Source organism: Oenanthe melanoleuca, chromosome 27 (genome assembly GCF_029582105.1).
Source record: "Oenanthe melanoleuca isolate GR-GAL-2019-014 chromosome 27, OMel1.0, whole genome shotgun sequence".
NCBI lineage: Eukaryota > Metazoa > Chordata > Aves > Passeriformes > Muscicapidae > Oenanthe > Oenanthe melanoleuca.
This window is the reverse complement of record NC_079360.1, coordinates 5,164,749-5,186,342: the sequence shown is the minus strand read 5'-3', so window position 1 is coordinate 5,186,342 and position 21,594 is coordinate 5,164,749. Positions and strand designations below refer to the sequence as shown.

At 44.9% G+C, this 21,594-nt stretch overlaps 1 protein-coding gene across 1 annotated transcript; it reads left to right on the top strand.

Annotated features, from left to right (window-relative positions):
* Positions 1-5,042: 5,042 nt before the first annotated feature.
* HOXB13 (homeobox B13) lies at positions 5,043-11,447 on the top strand. Its single transcript, XM_056512285.1, has 2 exons — positions 5,043-5,583; positions 11,176-11,447. Exons 1-2 carry the CDS (start codon positions 5,043-5,045, stop codon positions 11,430-11,432), a joined length of 798 nt encoding a protein of 265 aa, XP_056368260.1. The 3' UTR covers positions 11,433-11,447.
* The last annotated feature ends 10,147 nt before the right edge of the window (positions 11,448-21,594 follow it).

Here is a 21,594-nt window from a genome sequence, read left to right as displayed (position 1 = left end):
ACAGCCCAGTTTTGGTGACACTCGGAGCCTTTTCCAGGCTGAATCCTCACCGGGAATCACCCTCAGACCCGCCCGGCAGCGACAGTGACGGTGACGGTGACGGTGACGGTGACAGTGACAGTGACACACGGATCAATTCCCCGGGAGTTGCAGGAATGTCCTGACAATCGAGCATCACAAACTCCCAGCAGGAATTCTCATTCCTGTAGCGATTTTCCCGACTCTGGATCCCTCAGCAGCCTGGGGAAGGCAGGAAAATCCCCCCCAAAAAAGGCACTTGGACACTTATTTCTTTATAACGTTTTTGGATGGACTAAAAAAACACTTCGAGTCTTTTTTTTTTTTTTTTTTTTTTTTTTTTTTTTTTTAATTAATTAATTTATTTTATTTTTATTATTATGCAGAGAGCTGTCCCTGAAAGTCAAACCACAAAATTCCAGCTGGAAAAGCAGCGATGCTGCACCTCACACACCTCGTGGGGCTGCCCTGAGGATGTTCACACCCCAATTTCACCCAGACCTCGGTCCTAAACGCCTGGGGATGTTTTTTGGGGATAATTTCAATCCCATGAAGGCCTGGGAACCCCATTGCTGCAGGTTTGGGGTGATCCCTGCCCAGCCTGGGACTGGGAGCAGCCCTGGATCATCCTGCCGGGATTTTCTGAGCGCTCTCAGAATGTGGAAACTCTCCAGGCAGGGAGTCGGGGCCTGGCACTCGCTGGGATTTCTGGAATTCTCAGTGCCAGAATTGCTGGAATTGCTGCCCTCAGGTGGAATCTCTGAGCAGAAAAGAGCGAAAATCCCACCCAGGGCTGGAGCAGAGGAGCTTCCAGCTCTTCTTTTGGAATTTTTAGCACCAGGGAAAAAAATTCCTCCTGTTTTCCACATCCAGGATGGGATGGATCCCGGGCAGGGATGGGAGAGCAGCTCCTGAGCTGCCTGGGGACCACCAGAGTCACCTCGTGCAGGGAACACGAGCAGAGGGACAAAACCCGGCTGATCCCACCCAAAATCAGGGATCCCCTCCAGCCCCTCCAGCTGGGACCACACGGGTGGGCAGGGAGAGATCCGTGGGTGGATGGAGGGACGGACGGATGGATTGATGGATGGATGGATGGATGGATGGATGGATGGATGGATGGATGGATGGATGGATCCAAGAAACCCCCCTAAGACTGGAATCCACACACTCACCCTAAAAACTGATCCAAGCAAATCCCCCGGGTCTGGAATCACCCCAAAACCGGATCCAATAAAACCCCGGGTCTGGAATCACCCCAAAACCGGATCCAATAAAACCCCGGGTCTGGAATCACCCCAAAACCGGATCCAATAAAACCCCGGGTCTGGAATCGCCCCAAAACCGGATCCAATAAAACCCCGGGTCTGGAATCACCCCACATCCACCTCAAAAACTCATTGAACCCCCGGCTCTGGAGTCACCCCAAAAATCTCTCCCCAAAACCGGCTCCAAGCAAACCCCAGGATCTGGAATCCCCACACCCAATAAAACTCCCGGGTCTGGAATCACCCCAAATCTGATTAATCAAACCCGCCGAGTCTGGAATCACCCCAAAATCTCTCCCTAAAACCGGATCCGATAAAACCTCTCGGGTCTGGAATCTCCCCTAAAATCTTTCCCCAAAACCGGCTCCAACACCTCCCCTAAGACTGGAATCCCCACACTCACCCCAAACCCCTCACTCATCCAGCAAACCCCCCGGATCTGGAATTACCCCAAAATTCCTCCCCAAAACCTGAACCCAGCAAACCCCGCGGGTCTGGAATCTCCCCAAAGAAAGGATCCAACAAAACCCCAAAATCTCTCCCCAAAACCGGTTCCAAGCAAACCCCAGGACCCCGAATCCCCACACCCACCCCAAAATCCGATTAAACAATCCCGCTGGGTCTGGAGTCACCCCAAATCTGATCCCACAAACCCCCGAAGTCTGGAATCCCCAGACCCGCCCCAAAAGCGGCGCCGGCAGCGGCCGGGCCGGGCTCTCTGTTCCCCTGCCAGCGATTCCTTCAAAGGATCCCCCAAAAATCCCTCCCGAAATTCCAAATTCGGCAGAGAAAAAAATCTAAAAATCCTCACCGAGCTGCCGGGGCTGCCCGCGGGGTGGGGAAGGAGAGGCCGGAGCTGAGGAGAGAAGCGCGGGGGGAAAAAAATAATATTTAAAAAAAAAAAAAAAAAAAAAAAAAAAAAAAAAAAGATCAAAACTATCAAAAATGTTCGCCTTGATTTGATTTTTTTTCCTCCCCGAAATATTTCCAGGACCAGCGAGCAAAGAGCCGGGCTCCCTTCCAACCCAGAATCCAATTTTCCAGCCATTGATGATTTCCAAACGTGAAGTCTTTAAGTAGTTCCAATTTTTTTTTTTATTATTTTTTTTCCCCCTCCTCTTCAAACTTCTTTGGGGTTTGGGTTGGGTTTGATTTTTTTTTTTTTCTTTTGTATTTTGTAAGGTCGGTTCGGATTCAATCGCTTTTAAAAAAATAATTAGAATCACAGACTTTTAAAAAGCTGTTGCAGCGATTTTCCAGGCTCCAGATGGGATAAATATTAAATGGATCCTATGGAGAATAAAATAAAAAAAATGGCTGCAAACTGATAAGAGCGTTTGATGATTTTCCTGTCGCTCATTGGGAGAGGAATTGGTGAAAAAAATCCGATTTTTTTCATTTAAAATAAACCCGTTGCTCTTGCTTTAAACACCGAAATTTTCTCTATTAAATCGCCGCAGAAGGAAAATTTTATTATCGGATTGGAAATCGCGTTTTTCAACAGCTCCAGAGGCAAAACCTGCTCGAAATTTGCCGCGGTCTTAAAAGTAAAAATGTAAAAATGGAATAAATGAACCGAGGGGGATTTTTTTGGGGTGAAAAAAGGAGAAATTCTCCCCCGGGGCAGCGCCCGGGGACAAAGCCGCGCTCACCGGGAATCTTCGGGAAAAGGAATAAAATTCAATTTATAAAAATCCGATTTATAAAAACGCGATTGACAAAAATCCGATGGACAAAATTCCAATTTCGGCTCCGTCTCTGCGTTTTTCCCTCTCCACCTTTTTTTTTTTTTCCTTTCTGCATTAAAAACAAATAAATCAAAGGCAACTAAAAGGAAAAACTCGCAGGAAAATCCTCAGCGCTAAAACCCAAATAAATGGAATTAAAGGAGCTGGAAAATCGCGGGAAAATCTCCAAGTCCTCAGATCCAAATTCAGCCACAAACTGGGAAAAATCCGATTTTTTTTTCCCCCAAAATGCCCCGGGAGCTCCGAATTCTCAAAGCTTTTAACTTTCAACTTGGCCTTGACCTCGCGGCTGCGGCGCGACCTTTTCGTGCCGGGAACGGGGCGAGACCCTCGGCAAACAGCGGCGGGGAAAAAAGGGAAAAAAAGATAAAAAAATGGGGTGAAACTGCCGGAAAAAATCAGCTTTGGAAGGTTGGAGTTGGGAGGATTTTTGGTTTTTTTTTAATTTGATTTTTTTCCCCCTGCGGAAATTGAATTTTTGATTTTTTTACCTGATTTTTTTTTTTTTTTTTCGCTCCGAAAATGGAATTTTTGGATGTGTGATTTTTACCTGATTTTCTTTATCCGTTGGGAAAATTAATTTTTTTATTTTTTTTACCTGTTTGTGGTTTGTTGTTTTACTGTTGGTTTTTTTTTTGGTTTTTTTTTCCACCATTTCCGGGTTTGTGGGATTTTTTGATGTTTGATTTTTACCTGAATTTTTTCCTCGAGTTCGGAGTTTGTGGGATTTTTTTTCGGACTGGATTTTAAGGTTGTTTTTGGGGCTTTAATTGGGATTTTCCCCGCCTGCCACCATCGCTCCTAATCCTCATTTCCACCGATTTCTGTCCCTGCGGCTCCTCCGGGTCCGCAGAGAAAAGGGGAATTTTTAATTGCGGATTTTCGGTCAAAAATCAGAAATCTCTGGGTTCATCCACACCCAGGAAAAAGCTGAAGCCGCTTTTGGGGGAATTCCCACAAAGTTTTTCCCAAGAGCGACTTTCGGGAAGAAAACAGAAGGAAAAAGAAAAAAAAAAATCTGTTTGCAGCATGAATAGAGAAAATTAAAAATACCCGGGTGGTTTAACAGCGGGCACTGCAATTATTATATTAAATTATTAAATTTTATTAGTTTATTATTATTAAATTATATTAAATTCTTGTATTCACCCCAAATTTTCCGGATTTTACATCTTTTCCCATTTCTCCACCTGCCCGGAATCCCAAAGGAATTTTCTGCTTTATTTTCCCCGTCCCTTTTCCAAAACCTTTTTTTTTTTGGGATGTTTCCAGGGCCCGGCGTCGCTTTGGATTATTCCAGCAGCTCCACAGGGATTTTTGAGGGTTTTTTTGGGATATCAAAGGCCGATTTTCCCCTCTCTCCTGACTTTCAGCGCTGCCTCCAGGGGATAAAATTGGGATTTTTTGGAGGTGAAATCGCTGAGGAGAGGAAGGATGAAGCTGGGGTGGAGAAAAGGCCTTAAATTAAAAAAAAAAAAAATTAAAATTAAAGGTGTTTTCAACCCAAGCCCGGATTTTTCTGCTGCGCTTCCTGATTTCCCTCCCTCACTTTTTTTCTCCCCCTTTTCCCACCTCCTCCTTCCCACCACAATTTTTATTTCTCGTTTCCCAGAAGCCGCTCAGGAGCCACCTCCGCGTCCCCTCCTGTCCCCTCCTCCTCCTCCTCTTCCTCCTCCTCCCCATAAAACCATTTTCGCAATTTCTCCAGCGCTTTATTGCGCCTGCAGGATTTTTTTTTTTTTTTTTTTTTTTTAAGCCCTGGGTTGGATTTTTCCTTCCCCCCCCTCCTTTCCTTTTTTTTTTTTTTTTTTTTTTTTCCTTTTCATTTTTTTTTTTTTCATTTCCCCCTCCAACACCAACCAATGAGCAAAACCTCCACCCTTCGCGTCAGGCCGGCCCCGAACCAAAACCGGCTCTGGGGGAGCCTCTCGCCGCCTTTCTGAAGCGGGGACCCCCCTCGGGCAGCGCCCCCCGGCTCCCCCCATGCCCCGCACCCCCCGCGCCCCCCATGCAGCCCCCGGGCCTCGAGGGGCTCCTGGCTCCGGGCGGCTTCAGCTCCCAGCCCCGGCCGCTGCTTCCTCCCCCTCCTCCTCCTCCTCCTCCTCCTCCCTCGCCCCCCATGAACCCCGGCTTCCCCCCGGAGGTGCCCCCCGAGCCCCCCAAAGCCCCCCCGGGCTCTGCCCCGCTGCCCTACGGCTACTTCGGCAGCGGTTTCTACTCGTGCCGCGTGGCTCGCGGCTCGCTCAAAGCCTCGCCGGCCCCTCCGGGCCCTTTCCCGCCTGACAAATTCCTGGAGGCTCCCGGAGGGAGCGGCGACGATTTCCAGAACCGCCCGGCCGAGTTCGCCTTTTACCCGGGCTACGGAGCCCCGTACCAGCCCGTGGCCGGCTACCTGGACCTGGCGCTGGGCGAGCCCCGCCACGAGCCGCTGCTGCCCGTGGACGGCGGCTACCACCAGCCCTGGGCGCTGGCCGGGGGCTGGGGCGGCCAGGTGTGCTGCGCCAAGGAGCAGGGCCAGGCCGGCTTCCTGCTGAAATCCGCCTTCGCAGGTAAAACCCCGCGGGCGGGGACGAAAGGGTTAAAATTACCGGGGTTTGGGGGGGGGGGGGGTTCCGATGGGTTTATGGGGAGGAAAGGGTTAAAGTGATCGGGGTTTGGGGGGTTCCGATGGGTTTTGGGGCGGAAAGGGTTAAATGATCCAGATTTGGGGGTTCCGATGGGTTTATGGGGCGGAAAGGGTTAAAATGATCCAGATTTGGAGGTTCCGATGAGTTTCTGGGGTGGAAAGGGTTAAAATGATCGAGGTTTGGGTTTTTAGGGCGGAAAGGGTTAAAATGATCCAGATTTGGGGGTTCCGATGGGTTTCTGGGGCGGAAAGGGTTAAAATTCTCGGGGTTTGGGGAGTTGGAGCGGAAAGGGTTAAAATTACCGGGGTTTGGGGGGTTCCGATGGGTTTATGGGGTGGAAAGGGTTAAAATGATCGAGGTTTGGGGGTTCCGATGGGTTTTGGGGCGGAAAGGGTTAAAATGACCCAGATTTGGGGGTTCCGATGGGTTTGTTGGGGTGGAAAGGGTTAAAATTCTCGGGGTTTGGGGGTTCCGATGGGTTTCTGGGGCGGAAAGGGTTAAAATTCTCGGGGTTTGGGGAGTTGGGGCGGAAAGGGTTAAAATTCTCCGGGTTTGGGGGTTCCGATGGGTTTTTGGGGCGGAAAGGGTTAAAATGATCGCGGTTTGGGGGTTCCGATGGGTTTATGGGGCGGAAAGGGTTAAAATTCTCGGGGTTTGGGGGTTCCGGTGGGTTTATGGGGTGGAAAGGGTTAAAATGACCCAGATTTGGGGGTTCCGATGGGTTTTGGGGTGGAAAGGGTTAAAATGATCGGGGTTTGGGGGTTGGGGCGGAAAGGGTTAAAATGATCCAGATTTGGGGGTTCCGATGGGTTTTGGGGTTGGGTTTAATTTAATTTAATTTAATTTAATTAATTTAATTTAATTTAATTAATTTATCACGGCCATGTCTAGCTCCGAGGCAGAAGGGGATTGGTGGGGGTTCAAGTGATCAATTATCGGGGTTCAAGTGATCAATTATCGGGGTTCAGATGATCAATTAATCAGGATTCAAAGAATCATTTATCAAGATTCAGATGATTAATTATCGGGATTCAGATGATCAATTATCAGGATTCAAAACATCATTTATCAATATTCAGATGATTAATTATCGAGGTTCAGATGATCAATTATCGGAATTCAGATGATCAATTATCGGGATTCAGATGATCAATTATAGGAATTCGGATGATCAGTTATTTGGATTCAGATTATCATTTATCAGGATTCAAGGGATCATTTATCAGAATTCATATGATCAATTATCGGAATTCAGATGATCAATTATCGGAATTCGGATGATCAGTTATTGGGATTCAGATGATCAATTACCGCGGTTCAGATGATCAATTATCGGGGTTCAGATGATTAATTATCGGGATTCAGATGATCAATTACCGAGGTTCAGCTGATCAATTATCAAGATTCAGATAATCAATTATTGGGATTCAGATGATCAATTATCAGGATTCAAAGGGTCGTTTATCGGAATTCAGATGATCGTTTATAGGAGTTCGAATAATCAATTATCGGGATTCAAAGGATCATTGATGAAGATTCAGATGATCAATTACCAGAACTCAGATGATCAATCGGAATTCAGATGATCAGTTATTGGAATTCAGATAATCAATTATCGGGGTTCAGATTATCAGTTATTTGGGTTCAGATTATAATTTATGAGAATTCAGATGATCATTTATCGGAATTCGGATGATCAATTATCGGAATTCAGATAATCAATTATTGGAATACAAATGATCAATTATCAGGGTTCAGATGATCAGTTATTGGGGTTCAGATGATCAATTATAGGAGTTGAGATCATCAATTATCGGAATTCAAATGATCATTTACCAGAATTCAGACTATCAATTATAGGAATTCAGATGATCAATTATCGGGGTTCAGACTATCAATTATCGGAATTCAGACGATCAATTACCAGAATTCAGATGATCAATTATCGAAATTCAGATGATCAATTATCGGAATTCAGATAATCAATTATCGGAATTCAGATGATCAATTATCAGGGTTCAGATGATCAGTTATTGGGGTTCAGATGATCAATTATAGGAGTTGAGATCATCAATTATCGGAATTCAAATGATCATTTACCAGAATTCAGACTATCAATTATAGGAATTCAGATGATCAATTATCGGGGTTCAGACTATCAATTATCGGAATTCAGACGATCAATTACCAGAATTCAGATGATCAATTATCGGAATTCAGATGATCAATTATCGGAATTCATATAATCCATTATTGGAATTCAGATGATCAATTATCAGGGTTCAGATGATCAGTTATTGGGGTTCAGATGATCAATTATAGGAGTTGAGATCATCAATTATCGGAATTCAAATGATCATTTACCAGAATTCAGACTATCAATTATCGGAATTCAGACTATCAATTATCGGAATTCAGATAATCAATTATCGGAATTCAGACGATCAATTACCAGAATTCAGATGATCAATTATCGGAATTCAGATAATCAATTATCGGAATTCAGATGATCAATTATCGGAATTCAGATGATCATTTATAGGAGTTGAGATCATCAATTATCGGGGTCCAGCCGATCAATTATCGGGATTCAAACGATCGTTGATCGGGATTAAAAGGATTTATCGGCGTGTAGGTGACGATATTTTGGGGGTTCAGGCGATATTTGGGGGTTCAGGCGATATTTGGGGGTTCAGGGCGATATTTTGGGGGTTCAGGCGATATTTGGGGATTCAGGGCGATATTTGGGGGTTCAGGCGATATTTGGGGGATTCAGGGGCGATATTTGGGGGATTCAGGCGATATTTTGGGGGTTCAGGGCGATATTTGGGGGGTTCAGGCGATATTTGGGGATTCAGGCGATATTTTGGGGGTTCAGGGGCGATATTTGGGGGATCAGGGGCGATATTTGGGGGGTTCAGGGACGATATTTTGGGGATTCAGGGGCGATATTTGGGGGGTTCAGGGGCGATATTTGGGGGTTCAGTAGCGATATTTTGGGGGTTCAGGGCGATATTTTGGGGATTCAGGCGATATTTGGGGGTTCAGGCGATATTTGGGGGTTCAGGGGCGATATTTGGGGGATTCAGGGGCGATATTTGGGGGTTCAGACGATATTTGGGGGATTCAGGGACGATATTTTGGGGGGTTCAGGCGATATTTTGGGGGTTCAGGCGATATTTGGGGGATTCAGGGATGATTTTGGGGGATTCAGGGATTTTTGGGGGTTCAGGGGCGATTTTTGGGGGTTCAGGGGATATTTTGGGGATTCAGACGATATTTTGGGGGGGGCCACACGATGATATTTTGGGGGTTTTGGAGGATTTGGGGGGTTTGGGGGATTTGGGGGATTTGGGGGTTTTGGGGGTTTTGGGGGGTTTGGGGGTTTTGGGGGGTTTTGGGAACATCCCTGACCCCAAAAAGGGTTTGGGGGGTTTTGGGGACATCCTTGACCCCGCTGTGTCTCCAGGATGTCTGGGAGGATTTGGGGGGGGGGTTGTGGGATTTTTGGGGACCCCCCTGACCCCTCTGTCCCCCCCAGAGCCCGGGCCGTGCCCCCCCCCGCGAGGGCTGGGTGGCTCTGTGGGATTTTTGGGTGTTTTTGGGGACCCCCCTGACCCTTTTTGTCCTCCCCAGACCCCGGGCCGTGCGCCCAGGATGTCAGTACGGCTATGGGTGTTTTTGGGGACCCCCTGACCCCATTTTTCTCCCCCCAAGACCCCGGGCCGTGCCCCCCCGAGGGCTGGGTGACTCTCTGTGATTTTTGGGGACCCCCTGACCCCCCTGACCCCCATTTCTCCCCCCAGAGCCCGGGCCGTGCCCCCCCGAGGGCTGGGTGACTCTCTGTGTGATTTTTGGGGACCCCCTGACCCCCATTTCTCCCCAGATCCCGGGCCGTGCCCCCCCGAGGGCTGTTCTTGCTGCAGGTGTTTTTGGGGATTTTTGGGGACCCCCTGACCCCCATTTTTCCCCCCCAGACCCCGGGCCGTGCCCCCCCGAGGGCTGGGTGACTCTGTGTGATTTTTGGGGACCCCCTGACCCCCCCTGACCCCATTTCTCCCCCCAGACCCCGGGCCGTGCCCCCCCGAGGGCTGCGCTTGCTGTAGGTGGTTTGTGTGATTTTTGGGTGTTTTTGGGGACCCCCTGACCCCATTTTTCTCCCCCCAGAGCCGGGGCCGTGCCCCCCCGAGGGCTGCTCTTGCTGTAGGTGGTTTGTGTGATTTTTGGGTGATTTTTGGATGTTTTTGGGGACCCCCTGACCCCATTTCTCCCCCCAGATCCGGGGCCGTGCCCCCCCGAGGGCTGTTCTTGCTGTAGGTGGTTTGTGTGATTTTTGGGGACTCCCTGACCCCATTTTTCTCCCCAGAGCCCGGGGCGTGCCCCTAGGATGTCTGTACTGACTGTGGGTATTTTTGGGGACCCCCTGACCCCATTTTTCTCCCCCCAGATCCGGGGCCGTGCCCTCCCGAGGGCTGCGCTTGCTGCAGGTGTTTTTGGGTGATTTTTGGGGACCCCCTGACCCCCTTTTTCTCCCCCCCAGAGCCCGGGCCGTGCCCCCCCCGAGGGCTGTTCTTGCTGTAGGTATTTTTGGGTGATTTTTGGGGACCCCCTGACCCCCTTTTCTCCCCCCCCAGACCCCGGGCCGTGCCCCCCCGAGGGCTGCGCTTGCTGTAGGTGGTTTGTGTGATTTTTGGGTGATTTTTGGGGACCCCCTGACCCCCTTTTCTCCCCCCCCAGAGCCCGGGCCGTGCCCCCCCGAGGGCTGCTCTTGCTGTAGGTGTATTTGGGGATTTTTGGGGACCCCCTGACCCCCATTTCTCCCCCCAGAGCCCGGGCCGTGCCCCCCGAGGGCTGCTCTTGCTGTAGGTGGTTTGTGTGATTTTTAGGTGTTTTTGGGGACCCCTTGACCCCCATTTCTCCCCCCAGATCCCGGGCCGTGCCCCCCCGAGGGCTGGGTGACTCTCTGTGATTTTTGGGGACCCCCTGACCCCTTTCTCCCCCCCAGACCCCGGGCCGTGCCCCCCGAGGGCTGTTCTTGCTGTAGGTATTTTTGGGTGATTTTTGGGGACCCCCTGACCCCCTTTCTCCCCCCAGATCCGGGGCCGTGCCCCCCCCGAGGGCTGCGCTTGCTGTAGGTAGTTTGTGTGATTTTTGGGGATTTTTGGGGACCCCCTGACCCCCTTTCTCCCCCCAGAGCCCGGGCCGTGCCCCCCCGAGGGCTGGGTGACTCTCTGTGATTTTTGGGGACCCCCTGACCCCATTTCTCCCCCAGACCCCGGGGCCGTGCCCCCCCGAGGGCTGTTCTTGCTGTAGGTATTTTTGGGGACCCCCTGACCCCCTTTTCTCCCCCCCAGACCCGGGGCCGTGCCCCCCCGAGGGCTGGGTGACTCTCTGTGATTTTTGGGGACCCCCTGACCCCATTTCTCCCCCAGACCCCGGGGCCGTGCCCCCCCGAGGGCTGTTCTTGCTGTAGGTATTTTTGGGGACCCCCTGACCCCCTTTTCTCCCCCCCAGACCCGGGGCCGTGCCCCCCCGAGGGCTGCGCGCTGCGCCGCGGCCGCAAGAAGCGCGTTCCGTACAGCAAGGGGCAGCTGAAGGAGCTGGAGAAGGAGTTCGCCAGCTCCAGGTTCATCACCCGCGACCGCCGCAGGCGGGTCTCGGCCGCCACCAGCCTGAGCGAGCGCCAGGTCACCATCTGGTTCCAGAACCGCCGCGTCAAGGAGAAAAAAGCGGCGGCCAAGGGCAAAAACAGCGCCAGCGGCACCCCCTGAGGGGCCCCGAGTGTCACCGGGCACGGAGGGGACACCGGGACACCCCCGATTGTCACCGGGACACCCCCGATTGTCACCGGGACACCCCCGATTGTCACCGGGACCCCCCCGATTGTCCCCTGGGCATTGAGGGGACACCGGGACACCCCCGATTGTCACCGGGACCCCCCGATTGTCACCGGGACCCCCCGACTGTCACCCGGGCACGGAGGGGACCCGGGACCCCCGCCTTTGTCACCAGGACCCCTCGATTGTCACCGGGATCCCCCGAGTGTCACCCGGGCACGGAGGGGACACCGGGACACCCCCAGATTGTCACCGGGACACCCCCGAGTGTCACCCGGGCACGGAGGGGACACCGGGACACCCCCAGATTGTCACCGGGACACCCCCGATTGTCACCCGGGCACGGAGGGGACACCGGATCCCCCCGATTGTCACCGGGACCCCCCCGATTGTCAGCCGGGCAGTGAGGGGACCCGGGACCCCCCCGATTGTCACTGGGACACCCCCAGATTGTCACCCGGCACTGAGGGGACACCCGGACCCCCCCCGATTGTCACCAGGACCCCTCGATTGTCCCCTGGGCACTGAGGGGACCCGGAACCCCCCCGATTGTCACTGGGACCCACCCGATTGTCACCGGGACACTGAGGGGACACCGGGACCCCCCTTTTGTCATCGGGACCCCCCCGATTGTCACCCGGGCACGGAGGGGACACAGGGACCCCCCCTTTGTCACCGGAACCCCCCCGATTGTCACCGAGACCCTCCCGATTGTCACCGGGCACTGAGGGGACACCGGGACACCCCCAGATTGTCACCGGGCACGGAGGGGACACCGGGACACCCCCAGATTGTCACCCGGGCAGTGAGGGGACCCGGGACCCCCCCGATTGTCACCAGGACCCCTCGATTGTCCCCTGGGCGCTGAGGGGACCCGGAACTCCCCCGATTGTCACCGGGACACTGAGGGGACACCGGGACCCCCCCTTTGTCATCGGGATCCCCCCGATTGTCATCGGGACCCCCCGATTGTCACCCGGGCACTGAGGGGACACCCGGACCCCCCGATTGTCACTGGGACCCCCCCGATTGTCCCCTGGGCACTGAGGGGACACCGGGACCCCCCCTTTGTCACCGGGACCCTCCCGATTGTCACCGGGCAAGGAGGGGACACCCGGACCCCCCGATTGTCACCGGGACCCTCCTTTTGTCCCCCGCGGAGGGAGGGGACACTGGGACCCCCCCTTTGTCACCGGGACCCCCCCATTTGTCACCTGGGCCCCGCATTTGTCACTGAGACCTCTCGTTTGTCACTTTGAACCCCCGTTTGTCATCGGGATCCCCCAGATTGTCACCCGGGCACGGAGGGGACACTGAGACCTCCCTTTTGTCACCAGGACCCCCCCGATTGTCACCCGGGCACGGAGGGGACCCGGGACCCCCCCGATTGTCACTGGGACCCTCCTTTTGTCACTGGGACCCCCCCGATTGTCACCGTGGCAGTGAGGGGACACAGGGACCCCCCTTTTGTCACCGGGACCCCCCCGATTGTCACCGAGACCCTCCCGATTGTCACCGGGCACTGAGGGGACACCGGGACACCCCCAGATTGTCACCGGGACACTGAGGGGACACCCGGACTCCCCCGCTTGTCACCAGAACCCCTCGATTGTCACCGGGACCCCCCGATTGTCCCCTGGGCATTGAGGGGACACCGGGACACCCCCAGATTGTCACCGGGCACGGAGGGGACACCGGGACACCCCCGATTGTCACCGAGACCCCCCCGATTGTCACCGGGACCCTCCTTGTCACCCGGACCCCCCGTTTGTCACCAGGACCCCTCGTTTGTCACCCCTGGAGTGAGGGGACACCGGGACCCCCCTTTTGTCACTGGGACCCCCCTGTTTGTCACCGAGACCCCTCGATTGTCACCCGGGCATTGAGGGGACACCGGGACACCCCCGATTGTCACCAGGACCCCCCATTTGTCACCCGGACCCCCCAAAGTTCGGGACCCCCCCCCCCGCCCCCCTCACTCCGCTCCTGCCTTACCGAGCTCCAAAGATCCCAAAATTCCGATTAAAGCCGCCCCAAAATGAACCAATTTACCCCAAAATTCACCAATTTCTCCCAAAAATCATCAACTTATCCCAAAATTCATCAACTTATCCCAAAATTCATCAATTTATCCCAAAATTCACCAGTTCATCCCAAAACGAACCAATTATTTAACCCCAAAATACTCCAATTTACCCCAAAATTCATCAATTTATCACAAAATGAACCAATTTAATCCCAAAATTCACCTATTTATCCCAAAATACTCCAATTTATGCCAAAATACTCCAATTTTACCCCAAAGTTCACCAATTTTACCCCAAAATTCACCAATTTAACCCCCAAATTCACCAATTTTACCCCAAAATTCACTAACTTAACCCCAAATTCACCAATTTTATCCCAAAATTCACCAATTTTGTCCTAAAATTCATCAATTTACCCCAAAGTTCACCAGTTTTAACCCAAAACTCACCAATTTATCCCCAAAATTCATCAATTTATCCCAAAATTCACCAATTTATCCCACAATTCACAAATTTTATCCCAAAATTCACCAATTTTATCCTAAAATACTCCAATTTACCCCAAAATTCATCAATTTATCCCAAAATTCACCAATTTTATCCTAAAATACTCCAATTTACCCCAAAATTCATCAATTTATCCCAAAATTCACCAGTTCATCCCAAAACGAACCAATTATTTAACCCCAAAATACTCCAATTTACCCCAAAATTCATCAATTTATCCCAAAATGAACCAATTTAATCCCAAAATTCACCTACTTATCCCAAAATACTCCAATTTATGCCAAAATACTCCAATTTAACCCCAAAGTTCACCAATTTTACCCCAAAATTCACCAATTTAACTCCAAAGTTCACCAATTTTATCCCAAAATTCACCAACTTAACCCCAAATTCACCAATTTTATCCCAAAATTCACCAACTTAACCCCAAAATTCACCAATTTTGTCCTAAAATTCATCAATTTACCCCAAAGTTCACCAGTTTGAACCCAAAAACTCACCAATTTATCCCCAAAATTCACCAATTTTCCCCCCAGAATTCTCCGGTTTTATCCCAAAATTCACAAGTTTTACCCCAAAATTCACCAATTTTATCCTAAAATACTCCAACTTACCCCAAAATTCATCAATTTATCCCAAAATTCACCAATTTATCCCAAAATTCATCTGAAATTTTATCCCAAAATTCACCAATTTATCCCAAAATTCACAAGTTTTATCCCAAAATTCACCAATTTTATCCTAAAATACTCCAATTTACCCCAAAATTCACCAATTTACCCCAAAATTCATCAATTTTATCCCAAAATTCACCAATTTATCCCACAATTCACAAATTTTACCCCAAAATTCATCAATTTATCCCAAAATTCACCAATTTACCCCAAAATCCACCAATTTTATCCCAAAATTCACCAATTTCCCCCAAAATCTCTCCCGGCCCTGCAGGGACAATTTGGGGTTTTGAAATAAAAAAAGCGGTCGGGAAAAAAAAAAAAATCTCCCAAATTCAGGCAGAACGAGCAAAAGGGAGAATAAATAAAGAAAAACTAAATAGAGAATAAATGGAGAAAAAATGGAGAAAAAACTGGAGAAAAAATGGAGAAAAAATGGAGCAGAAATGAAGAATAAATAAAGAATAAATGGAGAAAAAATGGAGAAAAACTAAAGAATAAATGGAGAATAAAGAAAGAATAAATGGAGAAAAAATGGAGAAAAAATAAAGAATAAATGGAGAAAAAATGGAGAAAAAATGGAGAAAAAATAAAGAATAAATAGAGAATAAATGGAGAATAAAGAAAGAATAAATGGAGAAAAAATGGAGAAAAAATGGAGAAAAAATAAAGAATAAATGGAGAAAAAATGGAGAAAAAACTGGAGAAAAATAAAGAATAAATGGAGAATAAATGGAGAAAACATAAAGAATAAATGGAGAAAAAATGGAGAAAAAAGGGAGAAAAAATAAAGAATAAATGGAGAATAAATGGAGAATAAATGGAGAAAAAATGGAGAAAAATAAAGAATAAATAGAGAATAAATGGAGAATAAAGAAAGAATAAATGGAGAAAAAATGGAGAAAAAATAAAGAATAAATGGAGAAAAAATGGAGAAAAAATGGAGAAAAATAAAGAATAAATGGAGAAAAAAGGGAGAAAAAATGGAGAATAAATGGAGAATAAAGAAAGAATAAATGGAGAATAAATAAAAATAAAGAAAGAATAAATAAAAATAAATGGAGAATAAATAAAGATAAATAAAGAATGAAGAAATCAGCAAAAATTAACCCAAATTAATCCCAAAAAAAGGAATGTACAGGACATGCTATGGCTGTGTAGGCACCATTTATCCATTTATTATTATTAATATTATTATTATTATAATTATTATTTTTATTTTTAATTTTTTTTTTATTCTCTGTATTTCCGGTGGATTAAAGGCGCTGTAACCCTGTGTGGATATATGGAAAAAAAATCAAAATTATTATTAAAATGTACTCGGAGCAAGTGTAAAAACATTTAAAATTCCCTTTGCTTGGATTTTGTATTTTGAGAATTAAAGGTTGCCCCAAAATCCCGCCTTGGTTTGTGTTGGAATTTTTAATTTTTGTTTATTTATAAACTGAATTTTCACGGCGTTTGCTGAGAGAAATTCCCGCGTGAATATGGAATTATTTGGGTGGGTGTTGGTAAAAACGGGGGGAAATTAAAGATAGAAATTAATTTTAATTTTAGGTTTATTTTTTTTATTTTTACTTCTATTTTCATTTTTTAAATTTATTTTATTTTATTTTATTTTATTTTATTTTATTTTATTTTATTTTATTTTACTTTGTTTTATTTTATTTTATTTTATTTTGTTTTATTTTGTTTTGTTTTGTTTTGTTTTGTTTTGTTCTATTTTGTTTTATTTTATTTTGTTTCATTTTATTTTACTTTGTTTTATTTTATTTTATTTATTTTTATTTTATTTTATTTTATTTTATTTTATTTTATTTTATTTCATTTCATTTTATTTTACTTTGTTTTATTTTATTTTATTTTATTTTATTTTATTTTATTTTATTTTATTTTATTTTATTTTATTTTATTTTATTTTGTTTTATTTTGTTTTGTTTCATTTTATTTTACTTTGTTTTATTTTATTTTATTTTATTTTATTTTATTTTATTTTATTTTATTTTATTTTATTTTGCTTCGTTTTATTTTATTTTATTTTATTTTATTTTATTTTATTTTATTTTATTTTATTTTATTTTATTTCCTATTTTATTTTATTTATTTTTTTTCATTTTATTTTATTTTATTTTATTTTACTTTATTTTATTTTATTTTATTTTATTTTATTTTATTTTATTTTATTTTATTTTATTTCATTTCATTTTATTTCATTTTATTTTACTTTGTTTTGTTTTATTTTATTTTACTTTGTTTTATTTTATTTTATTTTATTTTGTTTTCTTTTATTTTGTTTTATTTTATTTCCTTTTATTTTACTTTGTTTTATTTTATTTTATTTCACTTTATTTTATTTTATTTTATTTCATTTCATTTTATTTTATTTTATTTTATTTTATTTTATTTTATTTTATTTTATTTTATTTTATTTTATTTTACTTTATTTTATTTTAATTTTTTTCTCAATTTCTGCCCCTCGGGGTCATTCCCCCCCCACTTTGGGAGAATATTTCGATTTTCCTCAACTTTATGAAGAATTTAAAAAATCCCAAATCCCGCCCGATTTTCCCCAATTCCTGCTGCAGAGGAAAGGGGGGAAAAAAAAATATAAATAAAATTTTAAAAATCCCATAAACCCGAAGTAAATCGTGCGGGATTTACATCTTTATTATTTATTTATTATTTTATTTATTATTTATTTTTTCCTTTTTCCCACCCTGATTTTTTCCCGATATTAATTTATTATTTTTTTTCCTTTTTCTCACCCTGATTTTTTCCCGGTATTAATTTTTTTTTCTTTTTCCCACTTAGAATTTTTTCCCGGTATTCATTTTTTTCCCCTTTTTTCCATTATTAATTTTTTTTTTCCTTTTCCCCACTTAGAACTCTTTTCCCCCGGTATTCTTTTATTTTTATTTTTTTTTTTCTTTTTTCCGGTATTAATTTAATTTTTTTCCCTTCTTCTCACCCTGAGAATTTTTTTCCCCTGTATTCTTTTTTTTTTTTTTTTCCTTTATTAATTTTTTTTTCCCTTTTCCCCACTTAGAATTTTTCCCCGTTATTCATTTTTTCCCCTTTTTTCCATTATTATTTTTTTTTTCCTTTTCCCCACTTAGAATTTTTTCCCCGGTGTTCTTTTTTTTCCTGTATTAATTTTCTTTTTCCTTTTCCCCACTTAGAACTTTTTCCCCGGTATTCTTTTTTTTTTTTTTTTTTCCTTTTTTCCGGTATTAATTTAATTTTTTTCCCTTCTTCTCACCCTAATAACTTTTTTCCCCGGTATTCTTTTTTTTTCCCGTATTAATTTTTTTTTCCTTTTCCCCACTTAGAATTTTTCCCCGGTATTCATTTTTCCCCCTTTTTTCCATTTTTTTTTTTTTTTTTCCTTTTTCCCACTTAGAATTTTTTTCCCTGGTATTCATTTTTTGTTTTTCCTGAATTAATTTTTTTAATCCTTTTCCCCACTTAGAATTTTTTCCCCCGGCATTCTTTTATTTTTTTTCCTTTTTTCAGGTAATAATTTAATTTTTTTCCCTTCTTCTCACCCTAATAATTTTTTCCCCGGTATTCTTTTTTTTTTTCCCGTATTAATTTTTTTTTTCCTTTTCCCCACTTAGAATTTTTCCCCGGTATTCATTTTTTCCCCTTTTTTCCATTATTACTTTTTTTTCCTTTTCCCCACTTAGAATTTTTCCCCGGTATTCATTTTTTCCCCCTTTTTTCCATTATTTTTTTTTTTTTCCTTTTTCCCACTTCGGAAATTTTTCCCGTTATTCATTTTCCCCCCTTTTTTCCATTATTATTTTTTTTTCCTTTTTCCCACTTAGAATTTTTCCCCGGTATTCATTTTTTCCCCCTTTTTTCCATTTTCTTTTTTTTTTTTTTTTTTCCTTTTTCTCACTTCGGAATTTTTTCCCGTTATTCATTTTCCCCCCTTTTTTCCATTATTATTTTTTTTTCCTTTTTCCCACTTAGAATTTTTTCCCGGATATTAATTTTTTTTTTCCTGTATTAATTCTTTTTTTTTCCTTTTCTCCACTTAGAATTTTTTCCCCGGTATTTTTTTTTGTTTGTTTTTTTTCCCGTATTAATTTTTTTTCCTTTTCCCCACTTAGATTTTTTCCCGTTATTCATTTTCCCCCTTTTTTCCATTATTTTTTTTTTTTTTCCTTTTTCCCACTTCGAAATTTTTTCCCGGTATTCCCAAACCGTGCGGGACTGGGATTAAACTGGGAACCGCGGCTCCAACTGGGATTTCTCGCCCTTCCCCCGCCCCCAGCCGCGGTTTTCAGGCGGAGCGGGGGGAGGGGAGGGGAGGAGGAGGAGGAGGAGCAGGAAGGTCCCGGCGGGAGCTGTAAAACCTCAGCGGAGCCCAGCGGGGCCCGACATCCTCGTAAAACTGCGGGAAAGGCTCCATCCCCCTCCCGCTGCCGTTGAACTTGAGACTTGTAAAACCCGGGCCAGAGCAGGGATAAAACCGGGGGAATAGAGGGGAAAAAATAAGGGAAATAGTGAAAAAAAATGGGGAGGAAATAGAGAAAAACGGAGGAGAATAAATAAAAAAACTGGGATTAAATAGATGTAAAACCCGGGCCAGAGCAGGGATAAAAACGTGGGAATGGAGGGGAAAAAATGGGGGAAATAGTGAAAAAAACGGGAGTAAAATAGATCCAAAAACTGGGATTAAATAGATGTAAAACCCGGGCCAGAGCAGGGATAAAACCGGCGGAATAGAGGGGAAAAAATGAGGGAAATAGTGAAAAACAATGGGGAGGAAATAGAGAAAAAATGGGGGAGAATAGATAAAAAAACTGGGATTAAATAGATTCAAAACCCGGGCCAGAGCAGGGATAAAACCGGCGGAATAGAGGGGAAAAAATGGGGGAAATAGTGAAAAAAACGGGAGTAAAATAGATCCAAAAACTGGGATTAAATAGATGTAAAACCCGGGCCAGAGCAGGGATAAAAACGGGGGAATAGAGGGGAAAAAATGGGGGATATAGTGAAAAAAACGGGAATAAAATAGATGCAAAAACTGGGATTAAATAGATGTAAAACCCGGGCCAGAGCAGGGATAAAACCGGGGGAATAGAGGAGAAAAAATGAGGGAAATAGGGAAAAAAACGAGAATAAAATAGATGCAAAAACTGGGATTAAATAGATGTAAAACCCGGGCCAGAGCAGGGATAAAAACAGGGGAATAGAGGAGAAAAAAAGGGGGGAAATAGTGAAAAAAACGGGAATAAAATAGATGCAAAAACTGGGATTAAATAGATGTAAAACCCGGGCCAGAGCAGGGATAAAACCGGGGGAATAGAGGAGAAAAAAAGGGGGGAAATAGTGAAAAAAACGGGAATAAAATAGATGCAAAAACTGGGATTAAATAGATGTAAAACCCGGGCCAGAGCAGGGATAAAAACGGGGGAATAGAGGGGAAAAAAAGGAGGAAATAGGGAAAAAACGTGGGGGGGAAATAGAGAAAAAATGGGGGAGAATAAATCCAAAAACTGGGATTAAATAGATGTAAAACCCGGGCCAGAGCAGGGATAAAACCGGCGGAATAGAGGGGAAAAAATAAGGGAAATAGTGAAAAAAAATGGGGAGGAAATAGAGGAAAAATGGGTGAGAATAGACCAAAAAACTGGGATTAAATAGATGTAAAACCCGGGCCAGAGCAGGGATAAAACCGGGGGAATAGAGGGGAAAAAATGGGGGAAATAGTGAAAAAAAAACGGGAATAAAATAGATGCAAAAACTGGGATTAAATAGATGTAAAACCCGGGCCAGAGCAGGGATAAAAACGGGGGAATAGAGGGGGAAAAATGAGGGAAATAGGGAAAAAACCGGGGTAGAATTGCAAAAAACGGGAATAAAATAGATGCAAAAAGTGGGATTAAATAGATGTAAAATCCGGGCCAGAGCAGGGATAAAAACGGGGGAATAGAGGGGAAAAAATGAGGGAAATAGTGAAAAACCGTGGGGAGGAAATAGAGAAAAAATGGGGGAGAATAAATCCAAAAACTGGGATTAAATAGATGTAAAACCTGGCCCAGAGCAGGGCTTAAAACGGGGTAAAATAGAGGAAAAAAGGAGAAATAGTGAAAAAATGGGGGTAAAGTTGCAAAAAACGTGAGTAAAATAGATCCAAAACTGGGATTAAATAGATGTAAAACCCGGGCCAGAGCAGGGATAAAACCGGCGGAATAGAGGGGAAAAAATGGGGGAAAGGGTAAAAAAATGGGGAGGAAATAGAGAAAAAATGGGGGAGAATAGATAAAAAAACTGGGATTAAATAGATTCAAAACCCGGGCCAGAGCAGGGATAAAACCGGGGGAATAGAGGAGAAAAAATGGGGGAAATAGTGCAAAAAACGGGAGTAAAATAGATACAAAACTGGGATTAAATAGATGTAAAATCCGGGCCAGAGCAGGGATAAAACCGGCGGAATAGAGGGGAAAAAAAGGGGGAAATAGGGAAAAAACGTGGGGGGGAAATAGAGAAAAAATGGGGGAGAATAAATCCAAAATCTGGGATTAAATAGATGTAAAACCCGGCCTAGAGCAGGGATAAAACCGGCGGAATAGAGGAGAAAAAATGGGGGGGAAGTTGCAAAAAACGGGAGTAAAATAGATCCAAAACTGGGATTAAATAGATGTAAAACCCGGGCCAGAGCAGGGATAAAAACGGGGGAATAGAGGGGGGAAAATAAGGGAAATAGTGAAAAAAACGGGGTAGAATTGCAAAAAACGGGAATAAATAGATGCAAAACCTGGGATTAAATAGATGTAAAACCCGGGCCAGAGCAGGGATAAAACCGGGAAATAGAGGAGAAAAAATGGGGGAAATAGTGAAAAAAAAATGGGGAGGAATAGAGAAAAAATGGGGGAG